The 22,004-nt window shown below is 46.6% G+C and overlaps 12 protein-coding genes across 12 annotated transcripts; 6 read left to right on the forward strand and 6 right to left on the reverse strand.

Annotated features, from left to right (window-relative positions):
- Nucleotides 1-699: 699 nt before the first annotated feature.
- Nucleotides 700-2,064, forward strand: BGW36DRAFT_356724 (uncharacterized protein; the record flags this gene model as incomplete). Its single annotated transcript, XM_046213810.1, has 1 exon — nt 700-2,064. One exon carries the CDS (start codon nt 700-702, stop codon nt 2,062-2,064), a length of 1,365 nt encoding a protein of 454 aa, XP_046075993.1.
- Nucleotides 2,065-2,166: 102 nt separating this feature from the next.
- BGW36DRAFT_120796 (uncharacterized protein) lies at nt 2,167-2,664 on the forward strand. Its single transcript, XM_046209282.1, has one exon. It carries the CDS (start codon nt 2,269-2,271, stop codon nt 2,536-2,538), a length of 270 nt encoding a protein of 89 aa, XP_046075994.1. The 5' UTR covers nt 2,167-2,268; the 3' UTR covers nt 2,539-2,664.
- An 891-nt stretch (nt 2,665-3,555) lies between these two features.
- On the forward strand, nt 3,556-5,480 carry BGW36DRAFT_120873 (glucan synthesis regulatory protein). The gene is made up of 2 exons (XM_046209284.1): nt 3,556-3,749; nt 3,810-5,480. Exons 1-2 carry the CDS (start codon nt 3,724-3,726, stop codon nt 5,395-5,397), a joined length of 1,614 nt encoding a protein of 537 aa, XP_046075995.1. The 5' UTR covers nt 3,556-3,723; the 3' UTR covers nt 5,398-5,480.
- Nucleotides 5,481-5,797: 317 nt separating this feature from the next.
- BGW36DRAFT_373233 (thioredoxin-like protein) lies at nt 5,798-7,249 on the reverse strand. The gene has a single exon (XM_046215566.1). The coding sequence runs from the start codon at nt 6,980-6,982 to the stop codon at nt 6,233-6,235; it is 750 nt and encodes a 249-aa protein (XP_046075996.1). The 5' UTR covers nt 6,983-7,249; the 3' UTR covers nt 5,798-6,232.
- A 363-nt stretch (nt 7,250-7,612) lies between these two features.
- BGW36DRAFT_289893 (Golgi GDP-mannose transporter) lies at nt 7,613-8,913 on the forward strand (the record flags this gene model as incomplete). The annotated part of the gene is made up of 4 exons (XM_046210709.1): nt 7,613-7,834; nt 7,895-7,982; nt 8,043-8,414; nt 8,471-8,913. 4 exons carry the CDS (start codon nt 7,613-7,615, stop codon nt 8,911-8,913), a joined length of 1,125 nt encoding a protein of 374 aa, XP_046075997.1.
- Nucleotides 8,914-9,704: 791 nt separating this feature from the next.
- On the forward strand, nt 9,705-11,047 carry BGW36DRAFT_395225 (uncharacterized protein; the record flags this gene model as incomplete). Its single annotated transcript, XM_046218013.1, has 2 exons — nt 9,705-9,972; nt 10,089-11,047. 2 exons carry the CDS (start codon nt 9,705-9,707, stop codon nt 11,045-11,047), a joined length of 1,227 nt encoding a protein of 408 aa, XP_046075998.1.
- A 93-nt stretch (nt 11,048-11,140) lies between these two features.
- Nucleotides 11,141-12,526, reverse strand: BGW36DRAFT_289189 (CTLH/CRA C-terminal to lish motif domain-containing protein; the record flags this gene model as incomplete). The annotated part of the gene is made up of 4 exons (XM_046210639.1): nt 11,141-11,572; nt 11,626-11,820; nt 11,868-12,407; nt 12,473-12,526. The coding sequence occupies 4 exons, from the start codon at nt 12,524-12,526 to the stop codon at nt 11,141-11,143; spliced, it is 1,221 nt and encodes a 406-aa protein (XP_046075999.1).
- Nucleotides 12,527-12,716: 190 nt separating this feature from the next.
- On the reverse strand, nt 12,717-14,779 carry BGW36DRAFT_373240 (centromere/microtubule binding protein CBF5). The gene is made up of 5 exons (XM_046215567.1): nt 14,536-14,779; nt 14,306-14,462; nt 13,619-14,250; nt 13,336-13,562; nt 12,717-13,279 (listed from the first exon to the last, which is right to left on the reverse strand). Exons 1-5 carry the CDS (start codon nt 14,645-14,647, stop codon nt 12,974-12,976), a joined length of 1,434 nt encoding a protein of 477 aa, XP_046076000.1. The 5' UTR covers nt 14,648-14,779; the 3' UTR covers nt 12,717-12,973.
- A 25-nt stretch (nt 14,780-14,804) lies between these two features.
- On the reverse strand, nt 14,805-16,443 carry BGW36DRAFT_120968 (Der1-like family-domain-containing protein). The gene is made up of 5 exons (XM_046209285.1): nt 16,279-16,443; nt 16,046-16,224; nt 15,898-15,995; nt 15,432-15,474; nt 14,805-15,372 (listed from the first exon to the last, which is right to left on the reverse strand). Exons 1-5 carry the CDS (start codon nt 16,311-16,313, stop codon nt 14,984-14,986), a joined length of 744 nt encoding a protein of 247 aa, XP_046076001.1. The 5' UTR covers nt 16,314-16,443; the 3' UTR covers nt 14,805-14,983.
- Nucleotides 16,444-16,641: 198 nt separating this feature from the next.
- BGW36DRAFT_395228 (uncharacterized protein) lies at nt 16,642-18,118 on the reverse strand (the record flags this gene model as incomplete). The annotated part of the gene is made up of 4 exons (XM_046218014.1): nt 16,642-16,659; nt 16,757-17,124; nt 17,204-17,811; nt 18,054-18,118. The coding sequence occupies 4 exons, from the start codon at nt 18,116-18,118 to the stop codon at nt 16,642-16,644; spliced, it is 1,059 nt and encodes a 352-aa protein (XP_046076002.1).
- Nucleotides 18,119-18,349: 231 nt separating this feature from the next.
- On the forward strand, nt 18,350-19,353 carry BGW36DRAFT_289696 (chorismate mutase/prephenate dehydratase; the record flags this gene model as incomplete). The annotated part of the gene is made up of 2 exons (XM_046210693.1): nt 18,350-18,403; nt 18,478-19,353. 2 exons carry the CDS (start codon nt 18,350-18,352, stop codon nt 19,351-19,353), a joined length of 930 nt encoding a protein of 309 aa, XP_046076003.1.
- A 597-nt stretch (nt 19,354-19,950) lies between these two features.
- BGW36DRAFT_289934 (peptide chain release factor eRF/aRF, subunit 1) lies at nt 19,951-21,422 on the reverse strand (the record flags this gene model as incomplete). Its single annotated transcript, XM_046210713.1, has 3 exons — nt 19,951-21,147; nt 21,200-21,249; nt 21,302-21,422. The coding sequence occupies 3 exons, from the start codon at nt 21,420-21,422 to the stop codon at nt 19,951-19,953; spliced, it is 1,368 nt and encodes a 455-aa protein (XP_046076004.1).
- Nucleotides 21,423-22,004: the final 582 nt, after the last annotated feature.

Here is a 22,004-nt window from a genome sequence, read left to right on the forward strand (position 1 = left end):
CTGACATCAGTCTGGGGTGCGCTGCTCTCGCAAACGTAGGCAAGGACCTTGTGGTTGTCCACAGAGGCCAACGAAATATGCGACTGTCTTGGATTGTTCAAACCACCACTTCTTTTTTTCTTTGAACAAGCACAGAGAGCCGCGTCTGTCAACAATGAAGCTTGGTTGCTTGGAATGCTATCATCAACGGTCCATGACGGTTGCCGGCCCCAATGATAATGCGGTGGCAAACAGACACAACACAGCACCCCCACTTTCCAAGAACAAACAGCGAGATCTCTCGGCCTGTCAACCTTACCTCCAACTCCACCTCCACTTCGAAACCTCGCCTGCAACTACGACGACGAAACTATTCTCCAATCTCTACCATCTATCTATTACCGTCTTTGTGCAGCATGCAGATATGAGCAACCAGAGGATGATATATCCTGCCTCCCTCCTATTCCGGCTCTCTCAAGATACTCTACCCTAGCACTATTATCTCTTCCATCGCAAGGCTGACGCCGACACCTCCGTTCCACCCGATTTCAGCCTAAGCGCCTCGTCTCTCATCTTGAGATCAACCGCTGGCGGTTTCGTTGCACATATCTCCTTTTATTCTAATATTTCCTGTACCTGGTGTGTCCGACACTCCTGTTTTCGCTTTCATTTCCTTTTCGACTTCAACCGGCTGCCTATTTTTTAAGCCAAACCGTCGCCATGTCGACTCAACAACCACCAACACCGAAAGGATCGCGCAATCCTAAACGATTGCAAAAGAAAAGCCATGCTCCTGCTGGCGAAAATAGAAACATGTTATTGACAACGCCTCCTTCCTCACCACCACTCAGCTCCAGCCCTGGAGTGATGTTTGTTGAGGGCCCAATTGTGAATGGAGATCTAAACGGTTCTCGAAAAAAGAATGGAACGCGCTCGACCAAGAAATCCAAGGAAAATTCTCGTCCAAATAACAATGCATACAACATGAACTCAAATCATCGACACACTTCATCCCAGCCAAGCATAACCTCGCCTCCTCAGTTAAAAGACAGCCCGCATTATGCTGGGCCAACCTTCCATGCGTCTCCCGCACCATCTGCTCTACCTATACCCTCATTTTTCTCCAAATCTGTTCCCGATTCTGGACTTTCTGCAGCTCTGGAAATCGAGAGTGAGGCCGATGGGGAACATGAGCCTGAACCTGACATGACCCCTTCGAAGCCCAAAGTGACAAGTTCTCACGAACCATCCCCATTGGATTTCCTTTTCAAGGCCGCTATTGATGCGAGAGATAGAAATCAACAGAGCCCCGAGGCGACCTCGAAGAGAGCTACTCCCAATACAGACTCCAAGGCCTATCAGCGGCTAGACAATTCTTCAAATGGAATATTCTCTCTTGAACTAGATGGACCAGAGAGAAATTTGATGCCGATTGGTCCTTCATTTGCAACCCCGTATAGAGATAGGATGAACGCCTTGAGGCCCAATGGACACCACTCTCAATCAACGGGTGATCTCAACGATGCACAGCGGAGAGTAAAGACTGAAGAGCTGAAGAATCTACTGTTAAACCCTAAACCCCAGCGTCCTGCTTCAGCATCACCTCAACCCAGTGCTCTACACTACAACGGGACTAACAACTACGTTATGCACAAACCATATAATACGTCCCTGCAAACTTCTTCTGGGCCTCCCACACCTTTTTCCGACGGTGGTGGCACTCAACGAGGCGCGGAAGTAGGGAATGGGATAAAGTCGCACTACCGTTATGCATCTTCCACAAGTGACTTTCGTCAGTCTCGCAACGCTTCGTCGGCGTTGCACAAAGAGCTCTCGCCCAACGCGAGATCCACCAATATGGCTGGAACCACATATGTTAATTCTTTCCAGCCTTCTTATCGCAATTTCACCACGCATGATGCACCAACTCCTCACCTGCCTGGCTTCCAACGTCCTCCATCTCGTCCCCCAACTCGTCCCGCAGAGGTTGACACAAAGAAAATGGAGGACGACCTAAAGCGGATTCTCAAGCTTGATATCGGTGGCAATATTCACCCGAACGGAGTGCAGAGCTCTTTTGCTTAATTACAAGAGCCGCTGGCCAGATGTTGAGAAATCTATATTTGGCATTATATTCTCAGCGAATATACTAATATTTCTCATTTACTTTTGTCTCAATGTTTTGAGCCAGACTTACATATCGCTTGACTAGAATATCTTACCTATATACTGCTTGTCGTTCTGTTTGTTCCTTTTTCTATCTCTTCATTATCATCTTTGTTTTCCTGCATGTTGTCGATCTATTCATCTATCATTACCGTGATACTAGTATCATTTGCATTATTTTTGGCGTGTCTGCGACAAGATTTTCATGCATTGGACAATGTTACGGACTGGTTGATTTGTGATCTGGGCGGACGGGCGGACGGCGCGGGATTCGCACTTGTTCTTGTTCTTTTTCTTTTCTATTTTCTTTTCTATTTTCTTTTCTATTTTCTTTTCCTTCTTCTTTTGTTTGCATTAGGTATGGAGCCTGGGCCTGTTGCGGCGCGCTCTTGAGGACGTTCATGCATGATCAACGCTGTGATGACTCCGACGGTCTGGGACGTCGTTATTTTGGAATTTTCTGTCGGTCGCAATCATATTTCATAACCATCTCCTCAACAGAAATACCCTCTTTGGTGATACGATGACATCGCAGCTTTTGAGTATGTTTATTACTGGTTCTTGGGTGGCATCATTCGAATGCCACAGCACCCTGTCTTCTTTATTTTGTGCCGTTCTTGTTAAAGCCACATTTCATTTCCTATGTTAGGTCCAATACCAACTACTCACTCTCGTTAAGCTTGAATTTGAGTCTTGAATCTTCTTTTTTTCGCAATGTCCGCCATGTATCATTTCCCAATGTACGCGTCCGTAAGCGAATGAACGCATAATAAATAAATAAATAAGAGCCATGGCATTCAGGCACCCAGGCTCTCAGGCACCCAGCGACTCAGACAGTATGCCTAAGTATGGCGGTGGTGTGGCTCCTTGGCGGCTCCGGATTGGCTGCCACTGCTGGGCGAGCCACACCGAAATTCAATCGATGAGGCAGCCGCGCTGGTGGTTGGCTCTTTCCCGCTCCAATCACCACGGCAGGCGCCCCTTCTTGCAGCTCCACACCCTCATTTCCCAAGCAAGAGTCAAGGCTCACTGCTCTCGACTAGACCAGGACAACGACAGGAAGAAAGCCTCCGCCTACAACTAACCTCGTCCAGCCTGCAACACCAAAACACACCGTACCACCGCTTCGAACCTGCCATACAATCTCATCGTTGTCCTGGCTCCCCCCTCAGCGTCGGCGCTATTCTCTCCTATACCCACCCCTTTTGGTTTCGCAGCGCTTCGCTCTCTGCCACGCCTTGATTTTCTCGTCACGTCCTTGATTTTTTCACTGTGACGGCCGGCTGCTGCTTTAGTTCGAGTGAATACATGCACTTCCACTGTCGATCTTCGCTTTGACTCCAATTACCGTGCCCAGACCCGCGAATTTCCTAACCTATTGATTACCGTGATTTCTCGAGCGCTACATTCGTACACCCGTCTTGCGCTTCATCCAACGCCCTGGTTCTTTCCCAATATCACCTGTATGCTGGCTGCGCACGACCGCTGTTCAGCCTGATTGACGAACTCCAATGATTTACTTACCTGCGAAATAAAACACAACTGTCTTCTTTTCGCACCATACATTTAATCGCCGCTATGCCGCCTCAACCAATGTCTGCGTCGTAAGTGCCCTATTCCTATCAATTTCCACGCCCACACCATGTTCTCTAACTCCACTACAGGATTGGTTCAGCATGGCGTTCTTTTTGGCATACCATGACCTCCTATGACCGCCATGCATCTCATGACTCTCCTTACCGCACTGGGCGGCACGTCCCTTTGGATTCCAGCCGCCGCGATACCCTCACTTCCGTAACCACCGCAGCAGAATCCCGTCCAGACCTTTCATCCTTCGAGGAAGAAGAAGCTTCCAAAGCACCATTAGGCTCAGTGTCTAATGGCTGGTCGGCCTCCCCTGGTGGTGGTATAGGCTCCCCTACCCGTCCCTACTCTCCTGGTATCAGATCGTTGACTTCACAACGGAGAACGTCTAATGACCAGGGTACTGATGGAGCCGGCGCTGGGGAGATACAAATGCAAAGTTTTCATGACGGTGCTCCACCGCCTCCTCCTGTCACTCACTCTTGGAAAAAAATTGATCGCTGGGCGGAAGACCATTACGAAGAGCTATTCGATCAATTGTGCGAAGGATGCACACAAAATGATGTGAACGAATTAGAACACGAGTTGGATTGCAGTCTACCGCTCGAGGTACGAGAATCATTGCAGATACATGATGGACAAGAAAGAGGTGGCCTCCCGACAGGTATTATCTTTGGGTGTATGCTTCTTGACTGCGAAGAGATCGTCCATGAATGGAAGAATTGGCGAACTGTGTCTGAAGAGTTCTTTCAAAGTTCATCAATAGCTCCACCGCAGCCCCCTTTGAAGGCCTTTGGGGGATCCTCTTCGGCAGGGCCTTCTCAACAAACCGCGAATCCTTTGTGGAGAAACGAACTTCTAGAGCGTCAAGACTCGCAGCCGCCTCGTGCTATTCAGAAAACATATGCACACCCTGGTTGGATTCCTCTTGCCCGCGATTGGGGCGGAAACTGTATCGCTGTTGATCTCGCTCCAGGCCCTGCAGGCAAGTGGGGTCAGGTTATCATCTTCGGACGTGATTACGATTGCAAATACGTGATTGCTCGTTCTTGGGCTGCATTTTTATCCATCGTTGCCGATGATTTTTCCAATCCCAATGTGTTCGTGGATGAGGAATCCGGAGAACTCAAACTCAAACTATTCAAGAAACAGAACGTGGAGCCTCCTTATTTGGAGATTATGCGGTGGAGAGTAGATCAGAGGTTTGGGAGACGACCACGACGGAAGCCTGCCAATGGCCTGGGCCTCAATACCAACGTCGATAAGTCTCGAGGTTCTCCGTATGGAAGCCCGGCCCCAAGCGAGGACCGCGGTCGGTCACCTCATCGTTTCAACAACCGTGGAGCAACTCAAAGTCCCAAAACACAGTTTGGTGTTTCGAGTCCGCTGGCTCGTGTCACGGAGGAAGTCTCCAGCCCCGCTAACGATAAAGCTCCCCAAGCGATATCTAAACAAAGGGCTCCTTCGGGCGAAGATCTGATGGAAATGTCTACTCCAATCATAGCGGATGCTCCCCAGGACACTACGGCTGATTCGAAAGTCCTCGGCAAAGCACCTCTACAGGAGGTTCCTATTTCCGAGAAACCATCCCAAAACGGCTCTGCTTCAGATAATGCAACAGTTCTCGACACAGAGAATCTTGGCGAGATGAAGACAGTGGCGATCTAGATATGACGAAGAACGCGTAATGCTCTGTTGTTAAGTTAATGGCCTTCTTGTTTGCTGCTCTTCCATTCCGACGCGTCAAGATCTTGTATCATTCCTTGAGCCAGCGCATTGTTGACTCTGCTGTGTAGAGTCGCTGCTTAGTTTCATTTCAAATGTCTTGTCTGCATGAGGACCGCTAACACTCGGTCGATTGACCCAGTTTCGTCTTTGCACTTTCGAAGGTTCTTTCCTGTTCCCTACCCTTTACATTTCCATTTTTCTGCTTGTATTACACTGCTATCCTTTGCGGTCAAAAGGACCGTTTCCTGTAATTGTACGATTATGCAGAGCACTCCTGCATTTGTTTGTATTCTGTTTACCCAGCGGAGTTCATTTTCTTGGTGGTTGAAACGAGCACTAAACTCGAGCAAACATGAGCAATATGTGTATTGATAACGAGCTTCCTCAAGTAATGGATCCTGGAAGCTGTCAATTTGAGCCAGTTTTGTCATACAATAAGTCTCTGCTTTATATACACCTTTTATGTACAGTATTGATGGGGACGCTAGCAACTCCCGCTGAGAGAAAATGCTTTGTGATATAATTCGTTAGCATTAGAGCATAGCGAAATATCGTTTTCTTTCTGAAGGTACAAGGACATCTGCGTATGACGTTGCGTTGCGACAACATGTAATCCCTCTTTAACCATAGCTTGTCTGCTACAGTTGAACTCCTGTTCAACGAGTATAGCATAGCCCTGGCTAGCACCTCAGTTGAGTCGCTAGGTTTCGATGTATATTCGACCCAACAATCATGCTTCTATACATGAATTTCGACAACACCTCTAGGCTGAATCTCAATCCCAGTCGTCGTCATTGTCGTCGTCATCATCGTTTTTATGTCGACCTACAGTTCCACTACGGATTCCGCGCCCTTTTGCTTCTTCGTCATCACTGTCACTGTCTCGATTATGAATACCGGGTCCTCCCTCAACCAACTTCCCCCTGACAAGAACATTGCCCCCCAAGAACCGGCTCTCCAACTCCGTGGTGTTGAACCCATCTACACCATCTCGTCCCCGAACACTACTTAGACCGTCAAATCCAACGATTCGTTCCTTGCCGATACCGTCAATAAAACCAATGACACATGGCAACACTCGTATACCCAGTTTCTCGACAAGGAACGGACAATCCCGCACATCCACGCGGGCAAAACGGACTTCATAATGGCGAGAAGCCAGAATTCGTAAATGCTCATCCATTATGGCACAGCGATTGAAGTCCGGATGGGAGAAATGCACGATACAACGCTCATTGTTCGTAGTTAGGTCTAGGACTACTTGATCGCTCGGCAAAGTAGGATAGAGTCCATCGGAGGAGGTGGCTGTTGCCCCCAAAGCAGCGTTACGTTTAAAGGCTTCTTTCGCAGATGCGAGTTCGCTGTGTAGTTGCTCCATGCGATGAGCGCGATATGCGGAGTTGTCTTCGTTTTCTAGCGCTTCGAAAAGGGCGTCCTCGTCAAGGTCATCGGGGCCAATCTTCGATTGCTGCTGCTCAAGGAGCGCAGAGACCTTGGCGTCAAGGGGAGCCGAATCTGCAGGCATGTGGATGGATTTCTCAAGACAGCTTTCTTAAATCTTATACTGAATAAAAAACTTGGTGAATGCGCAATTGGGTGGGTAGCGACATTTGTAGTGAAGATTGGAGAGTTGCGGACAGCAAAGTCTGGGCGGATCGCAAAACGGCGATAAACAACTAATGCAGCAGCTCTACGCCTGCTTTTCATAGCAAGTAGCCGCAATCTCGTGATAATGGCAAATTCACATTTATTTAATCACCAACATCATACCAACTTATCCCACAGGCCATGTAATGTAATAGTAATATTACAATATTACGAGAACAGTGTATGGCGGCCGAATGTGAGACTGCGCGCCGTCACAGCCGCAGCCGCAGCCGCAGCCGCAGCCTAGGCCGCCGCCGCTCTTGTCTAGTCTGGCATTTCCTCCCCCTTCCTCAATGCGCTTCACTTGCCAACTCCGTCAACTCGGCCCTGTTCTTACGTACGCTTTCCACCCATTCGTACGGCGCACTCTCTTACTTTTTGTTCCAGGATTCTTACTACCCCTCCCTAACGACCCCGAATCTGCAGTCTTTGCGCTCCTGTGGTGATCGTGATCCCAAAGCCGCGTCCTAGTTGTCTTTTATCACCCAATCGCACAAGCAAATCAACCATGGCCGACGACAAGAAAACAGACGAAAAGATGGAGCAATCATCTAGATATGAATCCTCTCACTCCGCTCCATCTCGATCCGCATCGAGTTCCGCGCTGTCTAGCAATCCTATTTTTCCTGTCCTTGCCTATTGCGGATCTTCAATTATGATGACAGTTATGAATAAATATGTCTTGTCGGGATTGGATTTCAATCTCAATTTCTTCTTGCTTTTGGTTCAGGTTTGTTGTTCCTCTCCTACACTATAGGCCACTGTCCATGGCTGATCATGATTTTCACAGTCCGTTGTGTGCATCGTTGCAATTCAATCCTGCAAGACGGCCGGCATTATTACATACCGTGATTTCAGTTCAGACGAAGCAAAAAAATGTTAGTGAAACTCGTGTATACGTCTTTTTTACTGGCATTATGATTAACCTTCAGCACCAGGGTTCCCAATCACTCTCCTACTTATCGGCATGATTTTTACCGGTTCAAAAGCCCTTCAATTTTTGTCGATTCCGGTGTATACTATCTTCAAGAACCTTACTATCATTTTGATTGCATACGGTGAGGTGCTTTGGTTTGGTGGCTCGGTGACTGGCCTCACCTTGTTCTCCTTCGGACTCATGGTGGTCAGCTCGATCATTGCTGCCTGGGCCGACATCCAACATGCTCTCCAAGGCGGCGTGGAGGCCAATTCTAAAGTCTCAACCTTGAACGCTGGATACATATGGATGTTGGTTAATTGCCTTTGCACTGCCTTCTATGTCTTGGGCATGCGCAAGCGCATCAAGTTGACAAACTTCAAAGACTTTGACAGTAAGAACCACTCAAGTCACCCCCGCTTACATTGGGCTAATATGTTTATTATAAAGCTATGTTCTACAACAACCTGCTCTCAATCCCCGTCCTCATCGTCGCCACTCTTTTCGTAGAAGACTGGTCCTCCGAAAACCTCGCTCGGAACTTCCCGGTTGCCAGCAGATCAAACATTATGATCGCTATGATCCTGTCTGGCCTGTCTTCCGTGTTCATCTCTTACACCTCTGCGTGGTGTGTGCGCACTACATCCTCAACAACTTACTCCATGGTTGGAGCCTTGAACAAACTTCCCATTGCTTTGTCTGGTCTCATCTTCTTCGACGCGCCAGTTACTTTGGGTAGTGTTTCGGCAATTGCGGTTGGTTTCGTCAGTGGAATCGTCTATACGATCGCCAAGTTCAAGCAGAACTCCAAGCCAAAGACTGGTATCCTGCCTACAACGAACACTCCGGTCAGTGCCAGTAGCCAGAGTATGCGCGATTCACTCCGATCATAAAAGGTCAACAAGAATTTTGTGCGTCTGTGGCAAAATGTTGCTAGCAATCAGCTTCTTCGACGCCAACTAATGCCAATTCATCATGTCAGCTATCATGTCAACGGAACACGTTTGGACATTTTATGCAACAGCTGTGTCCTTGGAGGAGCAATTGAGTATTTGCTACTTCCGTTAACTTATAAAACATTTAATCACATAAAATTCACACGCTTCCCTTCGATTGGCGATACAACACTCCGACCTATGTTCTTGTTATGTGTTATTGTAATTCGGTGCTTGTCAAGCTATGATTTTTTATTTTTTTTCCGGGTAGACGAGTGTTATTTGGCCTTGTTGATGACTTGTATATATTTTACACTATAGTTCGGACTTTGGTTATATAGACATTGACGGTTGTTACTTAGCAATGTTAATGCTTTTTCCTTTGCCGTCTCGTGTACAGAAAAGGCTGACAAGACATGTTTTGGCTGTCTGCTAGTTAGAAATACTCTAAGTTTTTAACAACATGCAATTCAATGTTGTGTATCGAGCCTAATACTAAAACGTGTGTACATTGTACATCAATTGATGCGTGGTTATTAGTATTCCGGGTAATATTTAAGTCCTGTTTGCTCTTGGCACTCCCGGAATACCAACTGAGTTGAAAAACCATACAGGCAGTGGAACGACGAGATCCTCAATAAATCCGACAAAGCCACATTTCTTTGCCAAAGGAAAATATATTGAGGAGAAAAACACAACAATAATTACATTCTCAATACCATCTCAGGACATGAGAAAAACTGTCCAGCATGACGAAATCAAAAAATAAAAGCCCACACCCCCGATCTCAAAAATTTGGATCACAGGGAGACATCAAAAAGAGAAAGATGCAGCACTTCGAAAGAATATCAATATCATCATCTTCTATCACGGCAAAGAAAAGAAAATTCGAGGGAGATACAACATCTGAGTTGGGTAAAGACAAGAAGCAGTCCAAGAACAACCACCAGCAAGAATTACATCAAAGACCGACAATTCCGTATCAAAGAACTGACAGAATTTTGTTAATTGGGGAAGGTAAGTTTTGATCTATGTTTATGTGTATTTTTAGACTAGAATAGGCCTCTTTTTCTTGGCTGTACCTGCAATCTATTTTTGTTACAAAGAAAATTTATGCTAAATCGTCAAAATAGGGGATTTCTCATTCGCCCGATCTCTAGTTGAGCATCGTCGCTGTAAAAGGGTCTTTGCAACCTGTTTCGACTCCAAAGAAGAACTCTTTAGTAAATACTCTAAACAGGTAGAGGCCAATGTCGAGGCCATTCTGCATGCTGGAAAACACCTGGGTTCGGATGAACGCGAGCATGACAAAGACGAGGTCGCTAATGCAGGAAAACCAGCAAAGAGCTTTCCAATGAATGACAAACCGAGCAAAAACGCCGCCCCTAAGGTTATGTATTCAGTTGATGCCCGAAAGTTGGGCACTCCGGCAGGCGGGGGAAGAGAAATTCGCCATGGGATTCACACAACTAGTAAGAAGCAGCCCGGTGGTCATTGGGATATAATATCCTTTAATTTTCCTCACATTGGTGGGAAGTCAACGGATATGAATCGTCAAGTCCGGGCCAACCAAGAACTGCTTGTAGCTTTTTTCAAGGCATGTGTGCCCTTGTTGTCGACGTCCATTGGACATGTAGCTTCCAGTGGCAGTGAGGACAGTGGCTATGAGGATCCAAATGATCCTAGTCGATATAACACAAATAGTGAGGATGAGGATGAGATGGCAGATACCGATGACGAACCCCCAAAAGAAAACATAAGGACGGTGCCTCGACAGTCCGGACAAATTGTTGTAACCCTTTTTGAGGGCGAACCATATACACTGTGGAATATAAAGGACCTTGCACGCCATGCTGGCTTGACTGTTGTTACCAGCTTCCGTTTTCCTTGGAAGTCGTACCCCGAGTATTCGCATGCCCGAACTCTAGGTATTGTTGAAAGTCGCTGTGGCAAGACTGGAGGGGGCTGGAAAGGAGAGAATCGGGATGCTAGGACATATGTTTTTGAGGTCAAGAGCGAGGATGGTCGTCTCAAGCAGTCAGCTGGTAAGAAAAAGAAGAAGAAAGAGGATACCAGCGACGAGGATGACTAGGAATATATAGATACTGGACCGCTAAGAAAATAAAGGTTCGCTAAGTATACGTGCATGGTGTTCGTCGTATCGAGCTTAAAGATAAGTAGGTTACTACATAATATAAACCTTTTTCATTTCGCGTTCATCGAAGACTTCGCCCGTCGTTGGATCTTTAACCTTTCCTTCCCCGACAAAGCCAACCTTCCTGCTCATTTCCAGTAGTCGTTCTCGCCCATATATTCTTCCATTTGGCAAAATGACTGGGTCGCTCTCCACAGAGCTCTTTGTATGATGGGCATATGGAACGTGGCGAGCGAGCTCATTCAATTCTGTAGAGCAGATTGGACAGACCGATGTTGTTGTTGATAGAGGATTGGAAGTGGACGAAGCATATGCTGAGTGGCAAGAGGGTGTTTTAAGGGCCGAAAGCCCAGCTGATAGAGCGATGTGTAGCAAGGGGCGGGGAGGAAGAGACAAGAGTTCATGATGTGTGCGTATGAAAAGATTGGAGAGGTAATTCCAGCGTTCGTGTGAATACATAGACTGAATATACAATGTTAGTCCTGTGGGACGAGCAAATAGTAATGGGGATATACTTTATATGGCTCTGTCTCAGTATCCTCACTAAAAGCTAGCAATCCAGCGGCACGATGGATCTCGGTTGATTGTGTGTCGATATGAGGTGATAAATATTTCTTAGCATGTTGCATGGCCTCAACAAGTTTTTCGGGTCGTCCAGTTCGAACCATTTCGATATATTGCTGAAGGCGTAACTCGAATTCCAAGGTATACTAAAAGACATCAGCAAGGGAGTATAGAACAAGATTTTAAAACATACCTGACTCTTTTTCAAAGCGACTTTGTTTTCCCCACACCACTGCAATGCCTCTTTTGCCTCCCCTCGACGTAGGCTTTCTGCGATTCGCTGACACTGAATAAATGTGCCTGTGTCAACTAGTTCTTCGATTTTTTTTTCTTCAGCTAACTGCTTTGCACTTTCCGAGAAACCTGACCGTAGCATATGATCAACAAGAAGTCTGTTGAGTCGTGTTCGCGACCACTCGTCGTATTTGACATCCGCCAAGTTCTGGATGCTGTAGAGATCCTGCAGGTGCTGGATACGCCTCTTCGACTGCATTTGAATGCCTTTCTCTTCCTCATGCAAGGATTCCATCTTTCGTTTTAGACCCTGCATCCTAGCAATCATTGCATCCAAGGATGCAAGCGTTTGTTCAGGAGACTGAGTGCCACCCAACGACCCATTTGCAGCTTCTTTCAGCGCCGGGATGATGTATTCTCTTTCTCGCTCAACGATCCGTTGCACTGACTTGAAATTCCGCCTCGCTAGCTCATGTGGAAGGCGAAGGAGAGGTTGGTCCTGGTTGAGAGTATTAAGTTAAGAGCCGACTCGGAGACAAGCAACAGAAAAATACAGATACATACTAAAAGTAGATGACTTTCGGCATTCAGCTTGGTTGAAGAGAGCTCGGCAGCCATTCTGAACGAGTCCTGGGTATTACCACGTATATATAAAACGGATCAAGGCTGGAAGACCCGGCCGGTGGACTGATGTGAGGTGGTTCAAGGAATGACGAGGTGATCTTCGGGTGCGGAGTAGGCCAAGCCTGGAAGCTGCAGCCCCGCACAGTATTCTAGCCTCTACTCTGCCGGACATATAACCAACAGATGTTTGCTAGACTCCAGGTTTATTTTTGCTACGGCTACCTTTTAGAATAACACTTATTCAGAACCAAAAAATGATAGATTTTGATTTCTCCTTTTGACAAAACGCAACACACATAGAGACCAGACCATAACCCAAACTCCATCCAAGAATCATATATGTATGATACAAAGAAATCCAAAAATCACACAACTGGATGGCGAGACAGCTTCCAAATGGTGGTATAAAAAATACCCAACATTGCTTGTATACTAAGACGCCTAGTCGCTGTCATCGTCGTCCTTCTCTTGCTTGGACTTCCGTCGTTCCTTCTTTTCCTTCTTCTTGCGCTTTCTCTCGGCACGCTCTTCGGGAGTCTCGCCCTCATGTCGCTTACGTTTCTTCTTTTCATCGTCCTTGGATTCTTCAGCATCTGTTTTTGCGGGTGGAGAGCTGACGGGCGCATCTTCTGTCACAGCTGATGCCGCAGCAGGTTTGGGAGCGGCATTTTCATCGGCTGGCAAACTATAGTCTTTATATTCGCTCTGCCACTTTGCTGGGGTGGCTTCGTTGGCTCGGCCGTATTTCTGCATTGACTTGTTAATCTAACGCCAGGATTGGGAGCTACCAGGCATCAACTTACGTCCAACTTTCCATCCGATTTCAGCTTCTTCTTCTCCAAAGCGATCGGTCCAAGTCCCCATCTACGAGGGTAGAGATCGCGCTCCATGATGCACCTCTTGATCTTGGCAACCACACCGTGGTCACAAGTAGAGAGCTCGACAGTCGACATCTGGGCAATACCAAGAGCAATGGCCTCGCCCTTTGTTGTCATAAGCACAACTTCTTCGTTGACCTCAATTCCAGCCTCTGTAGAAAAAAATCAGAACGACTATCTACATCATATAAAACTGTGGAGAACGTACCGAAACGCAAAAGCCCTGGAAGCATCAGTTTGGCACCGTAGCAAACCGCATTCACAGCACTGTCTTTGACCACAATACGTTTGTACGTGGTGAGCAAGCTTTCGAGCGGACGAATGACCTTTCTCAAGTAGGTCTCATCGCGCTGGTTATCCATAATCCACTGTGCATCGAGAACATCGTGCAGGGTAACCATTCCATCTTGTTCATCCATGGCACCACTGCGAACACGTCGAAGTTCTTGCATGTGTGCTCCAACACCGAGCAACAAACCGAGATGGACACAAAGGGTTCGGATATAGGTTCCAGCTTCGCAGCTCACCCAGAAGACACCAAGATGACGGTCATTATCAAACTCATAGAGCTTGCTTTCGTGAATAGTTCTGATACGAAGTTGACGCTTCACGGCAGAGATGAGGGGTGGACGTTGAAATAGCGCACCAGTCAATGTTTCAAGAGCGCGAGCGAATTGGGCTTCACCACCAGGAATTCGGTCGTGAAGGCGGATAACACAGACATACTCTTTTCCAGCACCTTGCTGTGACTTAACGAGACGAGTCGCCCGGTCAATGCAAACAATCAAGCACCCTGTGACTTTGGGGTCTAGAGTTCCACTATGGCCTGTTTTCTCAACTCTAAGCGTTCAGATTAGTATTCAGTCGAAGTATTGCCGGTTCAATATTAGCTCACCTGAGAATCCTCTTCATCCATGCCACAACTTCATGGCTAGAAGGATTTGAAGGCTTGTCGAGGTTGATAACTCCAGAGCTGATGTAGGACTTCAAATCACGCTTCAGGGGGGTGCAACCAGCTGGGATAGGAGTGAAATGACCCGTTCTGACCAGCACTAGGTAGGGTTAGCATTCCAGCACATCAAGATGGCGTTGAAAGCCTTGCGACGTTATGGAGGCGAAACTCACATTTATCATAATTTTTAAGTAACAAGGGCCATTCCGACGTGGGAATGGAGGGTGTCACTGCTTCAGGCTTAATGCTGAAGTCAGCAATATGTTTTGTCGCAGCAGCTGCCATTTTGAACGGTGTGCACAGCTGCTTGTCGAAAAGTGTGCAACTGAGGAAGATCTTTGCAGGCCATTCGAGGATAGGACGAGAAAAAAAAAGTGCGGCCCGAGCTTTACGCGCCAATTACGGTTTAGCGTACTAGAACCAAAAGAAGTTAGCTGAACAATTGTCGAATAACCTATAATGATCATATTATTATTATCATTTAATATTGTCACTTTTTGCACATCTTTAGTTTCGAATATTTAGTACATAATACACGGCATATGCCATGAAGGCCGATTGCTCAAGTTCCAGCGGACCATCATCGCTACTACACGATAACTTAGTCTCTACTTTATCGTATTAACCTAATCTTCTCCCTGCACCCCTCCTGCTCCACGAGTTGGAAGAACTAGAAGAGCCAGCAGTCGAGCCCGGGCTTGTTCCATATGTACCCGAAAACCCATGGACATTAGTGTTACTATCGCCGAGGAGCCTGTGTACGAACGCCGGCGTGAAAATGTAGTTTCTCCCACCGCCAAAAAGAGGCCAGATGCGGGTGAGAAAATCATACAAGTGTGATGCAACGAGGCCGGTTCCTTCCAACATGGTGGCACCCCAGCCACTGGACACCATCGTGACGAGAAGCATAACCGCAGGCAATAGCTCTGCTTTTATTTGAATAACGTAGAAAGTCACCTGTCTTCCTCGGTTGTCTTGTGCCCAGGTATGAACCAGGGCCATGATCAAAGCTTCATGCAGGGGTCAGTATATAAGGGTAACTACAGCGAATGGCAGTGTTCATTCATACCACTTGTGAATATCATGCCCCCGAGGAAAAAGTTTGCTAGGAACTTTATGCGGTCAGTGGCAATGTTTCTCAAAAGTTCAATGTCAACATAGAAAACGATGCTACAGATTTGTGAAAATGTAGGGCACCATAACCACCATACGCAGATATATCGCCACGCATGGTTATCTCAATTGGTAGTCCCACCATTCCTGAACCTCATACAGTCCGATTTTTTCTTTGACATATTCCAGAGCTGTACGGGATCCAGGGGTAATCTTCCTCTCTACCAGGAACCGCTTCAGCTAAGAGAAACTGGGCGGGCAGATATGAGAGGTGTATGTTTGTGAAGGTATGGAATAGGTAATAAGATAGGAAGTGAAACGATGATTTGTTTGTAGTTGTAGATTTTTACCGTATCAAATTGATAATTGCCATGGTGAAAGTAACAAGATGAGAAGAAAAGACCAAGGGCATCATAACTTACCATAATCACGACACAAACGAATACAATATAGGTCAAGAAGTCACCAGTTCGTGCAAATCGAGGGGATTTTGTTTCTAAACCACTTGCATATGTGTACACTGATTACCGTTAGTGCTAGTTGCTGTGATGAGGATCCTCGAATACATACTGAAATAAAGATCGAAGATAAATGCCATCTGCCTTCCTGTGAGCAGGAAAGGGGTCACAAATCTCCAAAAATCAGGAGGCAAATGGAAAATTCTCTCAGGGAGGAAAACGACCCTCCACCCGCCTAGAAAGCCCCCATAGACCAGTACAGATTCAACAAATGTCAACGCAGTCAGTGTCCTGTGTAATAGTTGTTGTTAGAGCTTATAATTTGTAAGAAACAAACACCAGTACCTGGCGACTGGCGGAGCTGCCCAGAAGACATCCATCTTGTCCTCTTTCTCGTGTTATTCAGTGGGAATAACGGCAGCACCAGTAATGCTCGGACTCAAACGACAACGGTTACAGTTGAGGGTTGGAGGCACGGAGGAAAAAGGAACACATTGCAAGTTGCCCGCGAAGGTTTTTAATACGTGGAAGCCGCTAGCCCTGCCTAGACCCACATCTGCCATCGGAGGCCCAGTTATGCCGGTCAGCCGGTATTTACAGATACTTCGGATAGCATTCGTTACAATCCACTGTTTCGATGATGATTATCAAAAAATGCTGCAGACCTCTTCCCTCCTCATAGAGTCTGAATGATGGGCTACGTGGTATTTACCTGGCATTTAAGGGCTAAGACCTATCCACAGGGCTCGTGAACATACCAATTTCTGCGGTATGAGAACTGAAACAAGCTATTCCGCAGCACTTGCTTGTAGAGAGATCAAACCCATGCTGTTCCTCTCACTGCCAATCCACCGGAAGGTCCTTCAATCCACACTCCCCAGTCACCCGCTTCGGTATTGTTTTTTGCTTTGGCGCAAACCCGCATCTCCTGGTCAACATGAAGAGGTGCCAGGTTCTTATATTCAAATTTGCGAATCGAGAGCCCGCTCGTTGCCAGATGACTAGAAAGGACGCTGAGCATCAAGACCAAGGAGAGTGGCCCGTGGACAAGAAGATCATCGTGGCCTTCAATGTTTTTTGTGTATGACTGGTCAAGGTGAATCAGGTGAGCATTGAAAGTGAGTGCAGAAAACCGAAAGAGTAAAGCCTTATTAGGGGTCAATCTTTGGCTGATGTCAGGGTCTGCGGGAACTTTTGTTCAGTGAAAATACAGATGTCAGCATATTCATTAGAGGAGGTCTAAATTTGTGCACACATTTTACAAGCCTACTCCGTTTTTCTCGCGCAGCTGGATGAGATGCCAAATCAGGTTCCCGCAAAAACACCAGATCCCGTGTCTCGATGAGAACATCGGGGCTATTCGAGACCTTAGCTCGAAGTTGGGATTCATCTTCGTCTTCAGATACCGTAGTAAAGCGGCGCTCGATTGTAACAAAGACCATCTCATCCCCATCTTGCCCTTTGACATTCACATCACGTATTTTCTCGACGCAGACAGCTCGCTGACCGTCGAGTTTCAAAGAGCCAGAAATGGGGAAGGTGACGCTTCCGCCAGCCCACAGCCGGCGGTGAAATGGTTCCCCAGGATCATGCAAGGTATCGGTACCATCTCGTAATAACTCGGATAAAGTAACCTGGGGAGGGAAGTACACCAAATGATGGCCCGGCAATAGACGGTGTTGGTCTCGTATTGAGGGTAATCTTCTTGGATCTTTACTGTCTCCCAATGAACCAAAAGACCCAGGAGGCAGCACTTCGAGTAGCGAGAGATTCAAGAGATGCGAGGCCTGTGGGGTGAGGTAGTCGAATGTTAGTGGCAAGGGGCGTGATGTGAGGTCCTGTTGGAGCGCACGCTCGGCGAGGGACGATATTGTGCGCCTGAAAGCAGGCAAGGCTTTCCTGGAAGCTGCTACATAGGAAAGCAGCAGCATTGCAAGATTGCGGCGTGCAAGCAGTTACAGAGAAAGAGCTCGGTTTAGCTAAGTCGCGAGTTTAGTCATGGGCGGCTTCGCGCTTGTGCGTTATAGGACTAGCCCCGTCAAATGTAATCTCAATCATACAATAACAATAACACTAACTCAATCTACTACTGCTTATCCTGCACTGAATTCTTTTGTTACATATTCTTGCTTGCTTCTGGTGTGACCGCCTCTCCGCCCTTTGTTTTCCTGGCCAGCTTCAACATAGAGCGATAAACGCCGTTCGGTGATTTGCGGCCAGCGACGGGGACCCCCACACGCTTGTCCGATTTGCTTCTACAAAATGTATTACATAGAATAATAAATGGATTGATGATAATGCCTTTCGTTGCCTCGTGAAGTTCTGAAAAAAAGACTCTCCTTTGCGCATGAGTACAGAGGCTTAGATTTTGTGTGATTATTTCTATCGATATTGCATAGTTTGCAGAACCAGGACAATGGCCTCTCTTCGAGTCACCTTCCTAGGCCCCGCAGCTTCGTTTTCGCACCAGGTTCGCAAAAACCACACAAACTAGACATTGAGGGCGATGTCGTTTTCTTGAGAGGTTTCTATTCTAATAATGAGCAGGCCGCTATAAACAGCTTTGATAAAAGTGCCTCCCTATTCCCGTCACTCTCTTTCGCCGACGCTTTCTCAGCAGTCCAAAACAACACTGCGGACTACGCCGTAATTCCTTTCGAAAACTCGACCAATGGATCGGTCGTCCAAACGTTAGATCTTTTAGCAGATCGCCAAGGGCTGTACAAAGATGTGACTGTCTGTGGAGAGTACTTTCTCACTGTCCATCATTGCCTCGTGAGCGGAAAACTGCTGTCTCCAACCGATTTCACTTCGATAACCAAACTCTACACACATCCTCAGGCCTGGGGACAATGTGAGTTGTTTTTATGTCGGTATTTCAGAGGCAAGGAGAGACAGGATGTCTCTTCAACCTCCAAAGCAGCCGATATCGTTTCCAAGGACACCTCAGGCCAAACTGCTGCCATTGCTAGCAAGCTTGCAGCCGAGCATTACGGGGCTTTCGTCTTGCAAGAAAACATTGAAGATGAAGAAGACAATACAACCAGGTTCCTCATATTGAGGAACATTCAATTGGCACGTTCTGGTGACATTTCAGCTAACCTCTCCAACGTTGCTACGAGTGGCTCAGACACGAGAAAAACCTTGATATCTTTTACGATCGAACACTCTTCTCCCGGTGCATTGGCCGATGCCTTGTCAGTTTTCAAAACACACGGATTGAACCTAACTAGTATCAACTCCAGGCCGAGTTTACTGCGACCGTGGCAGTATATATTCTTCATTGAATGTGAGCATGTATCCACCGCAAAGGATCCCAGCGCCATTCACGATACCCTTGAAGAACTGAAGAAGATATGCACATCTTATAGAGATTTAGGAACGTGGACAGATGGTCTTGTTTCTCCCGACCTGGCCTAGATATAGAAAGAACGAGTGTAGATTTACTGAAAATGGTTTCTTTTCATCATTTTGATATCAAATTCGGGGTATATGGATATGGATATGGCTTATGATACAAGTTCAGTGCGGATACATAATGGATATGTTAACTTTACAGTAGACTATCATGACTGGCTTGAGGAATTTAAGTGCTTTCTTTCTATTTTGAAGCAAGTGCACTATCTATCCTATCGTTTAATCATTCCGACTTGAAAGCTGTAGTCCTACATCAACACCATCTTTCATCATCAGAAAATTTCCATCCCCTCTGGCATTCAAGAGTATAGGGTTCAGGATATAAGTGCATGCCATGGTGAAACACTTTCTACTGCGGAGTTTGGATGGGTCTTTAGATAAAAGGTCAGTCTTCGGTTGACTTATAAGATATGGTCACAGTAGTCACAAACCTCGGACTAGCTTGGTGGAGTTCAAAGTTCTAAAGCAGGTGGTTCCCACTGAATTAACCATGAAGCTCTGGTTGGTAACGGCTGTGCTTTCCGTATGACAAGCCGTCGGAGAGTCCACTTGGGGGACATCTAGGCGCCCATCCTCGCTCCCTGCGAGGGTGCAAAATCGTCAATCTGATGGACATGTTAGTACAAATAACTCGTCATGATGCATGACGCATGGAACAAGAGCCATACCGTCATAAAACTCGTCTTCGTCATCAAAATCAGCAAGCTGTTCGAAGTTCACTTTGTAGCGAAGAATGGCTCCGATGCCTCCGAAGCCTTTGACGAATTGGTTGCCTTCACTGGAACGATCTGAAACGAACTCCAAGGTCGCCCCGAAATCCTTATACTTCTCAGCAAGCCACTCCAAGAATGAGCCTTGTTCACTGATTTCCATTTCCTGGCCTGTTTCCTTATCCATGAAAAGCTCTCGATTTGACTCCTGGGCCTTAGTAGTGTGAAGAATGACCTCTTCGCCAGTGGACGCTTTGAGAACCCAGCGTGTATAGTCAAGATTTTCGTAGACAATAAGTGTCTCTGCAGCACCAAGTTCTAAAGCTTTGAGAGTATCCTCAATACCGTAGCAGACTTTGCCACTGTCTTGACTGATCTCCTCGAAGTACTTGCCGATTAATTTCTTCTCTTGGATAAACTTAACATTACCCAGGGTTTCCGAAGCTAATTCGATGGCTTGATTGAAACCGTTCTCACCGCCATAGGATACGTCGACAACCTTGATGACTTTGGTTTGCAATCGGCCATCGAACATATCGGATTGATTGAGGTCGTTCTTAAAATCAGCTGAACCAGCAAGAACGAGACCTGCCACGTTGACCTTGTCGTTTGTGATGAAGTTTTGTACGGCTACTTCAGCAACTTTACGGACATAATTGTGGCGTTTCTCATCTCGGAGACGAGAGAAACGGAGGGCAGATTGACCTCCACGGCCGTGCTTCTTGGGCAGATCGACCGAGAACTTCTGAATGATGTCTCGAGTATTCCCACTCAGTGTTCCAAACAATGCACCGTTTCCATCCATAACAATAAACCCAAATCTCTGATCCGACTCTAGCAGCTCGCTCAAGGCCTCTGTGTGGAATTTGTTGTCGCAAAGGTACAAAGAAGTGTTGATCGGTTTGAATGGTTCAAAATCGATATTGAGCTTTCTCTCCTTTCCTTCCGAAGTTATGATTTCACCACAATAGATGACTAGGCCATTTGGAGGGACTTTGGTGTATAGTTTGAGACGCTGTTGAGTAGACGTAATGGCTGACAGGACTGACAAACGATTGACTCGAGATTTAATATTAGAAGCCGTACCCTGGTCTGTTGTTAGAGGCTTTCTGATGATGTAACAACCATCGGTATCTTACGTATTCTTCAGCCAACATCTTTGCGGCGCGCGAAACCTGGTCCTTTGGGGCTGAACGATGCGTTAAAATATTATCCGCCACGTCGGTATGTGTACAACTCACGGATAATCAAGGAAATCATGGAGGTTCCATTTCCTCTAGCGGCCTCGAGCCTCTTAATGAGCTTTTTCACCTTCCATATCTCAATGTTCTTCTCGGCTTCGTTTGGCTGTGGTGCGCTCATGTTGGGCAACAACTATGTGCGGCCGATGTGAAGAGGCTCTGTACAATAAAAGAAATGCCTTTTCAAAGGCAAGAAGTTCTCGTTCCTTTTTTTGGGTTTCCTCTATGGCAGTCTTTCTCTCTTCTTTTTTTTTATTTTTCGGGTTGGAACGGGACGACAAAACGAAATGGCAGAAAGCTCGAAGCCGTACTGAAATTGAAATTGCTCTTTGGCGGGGGGGATTTTTCTCAGGAACAAATGTGGGGGGTTTTTGCACCCTTCACTTTCCAAGGCAGCGAGGCAGCGATGCAGCCAGCGAGCGCACTAACATTTCTCCGACTCTCGCCATTCTTTTCTTATGCACGCTTGACTTTTGAATTTACGGCAATTGACAATTTTTGTATAGTCATGATGTTGCTAGTTCTATCTATATTGGGTGCCCAGAATTGCAGTCATTTACATTTTGGCTTTCTTTCAAACTGGTTGGTTATAGTTACACGACGGAATTCCACATTAGAGCGAGTCGCAACCAGATAGCCAGGAAAGCATATGCTACAAACACACTGGCTAGGACAGCCATCGGTTGCATTGATCTACAGATAC

Source organism: Talaromyces proteolyticus, assembly GCF_021365285.1.
Source record: "Talaromyces proteolyticus strain PMI_201 chromosome Unknown BGW36scaffold_3, whole genome shotgun sequence".
In the NCBI taxonomy this organism is placed as follows: domain Eukaryota; kingdom Fungi; phylum Ascomycota; class Eurotiomycetes; order Eurotiales; family Trichocomaceae; genus Talaromyces; species Talaromyces proteolyticus.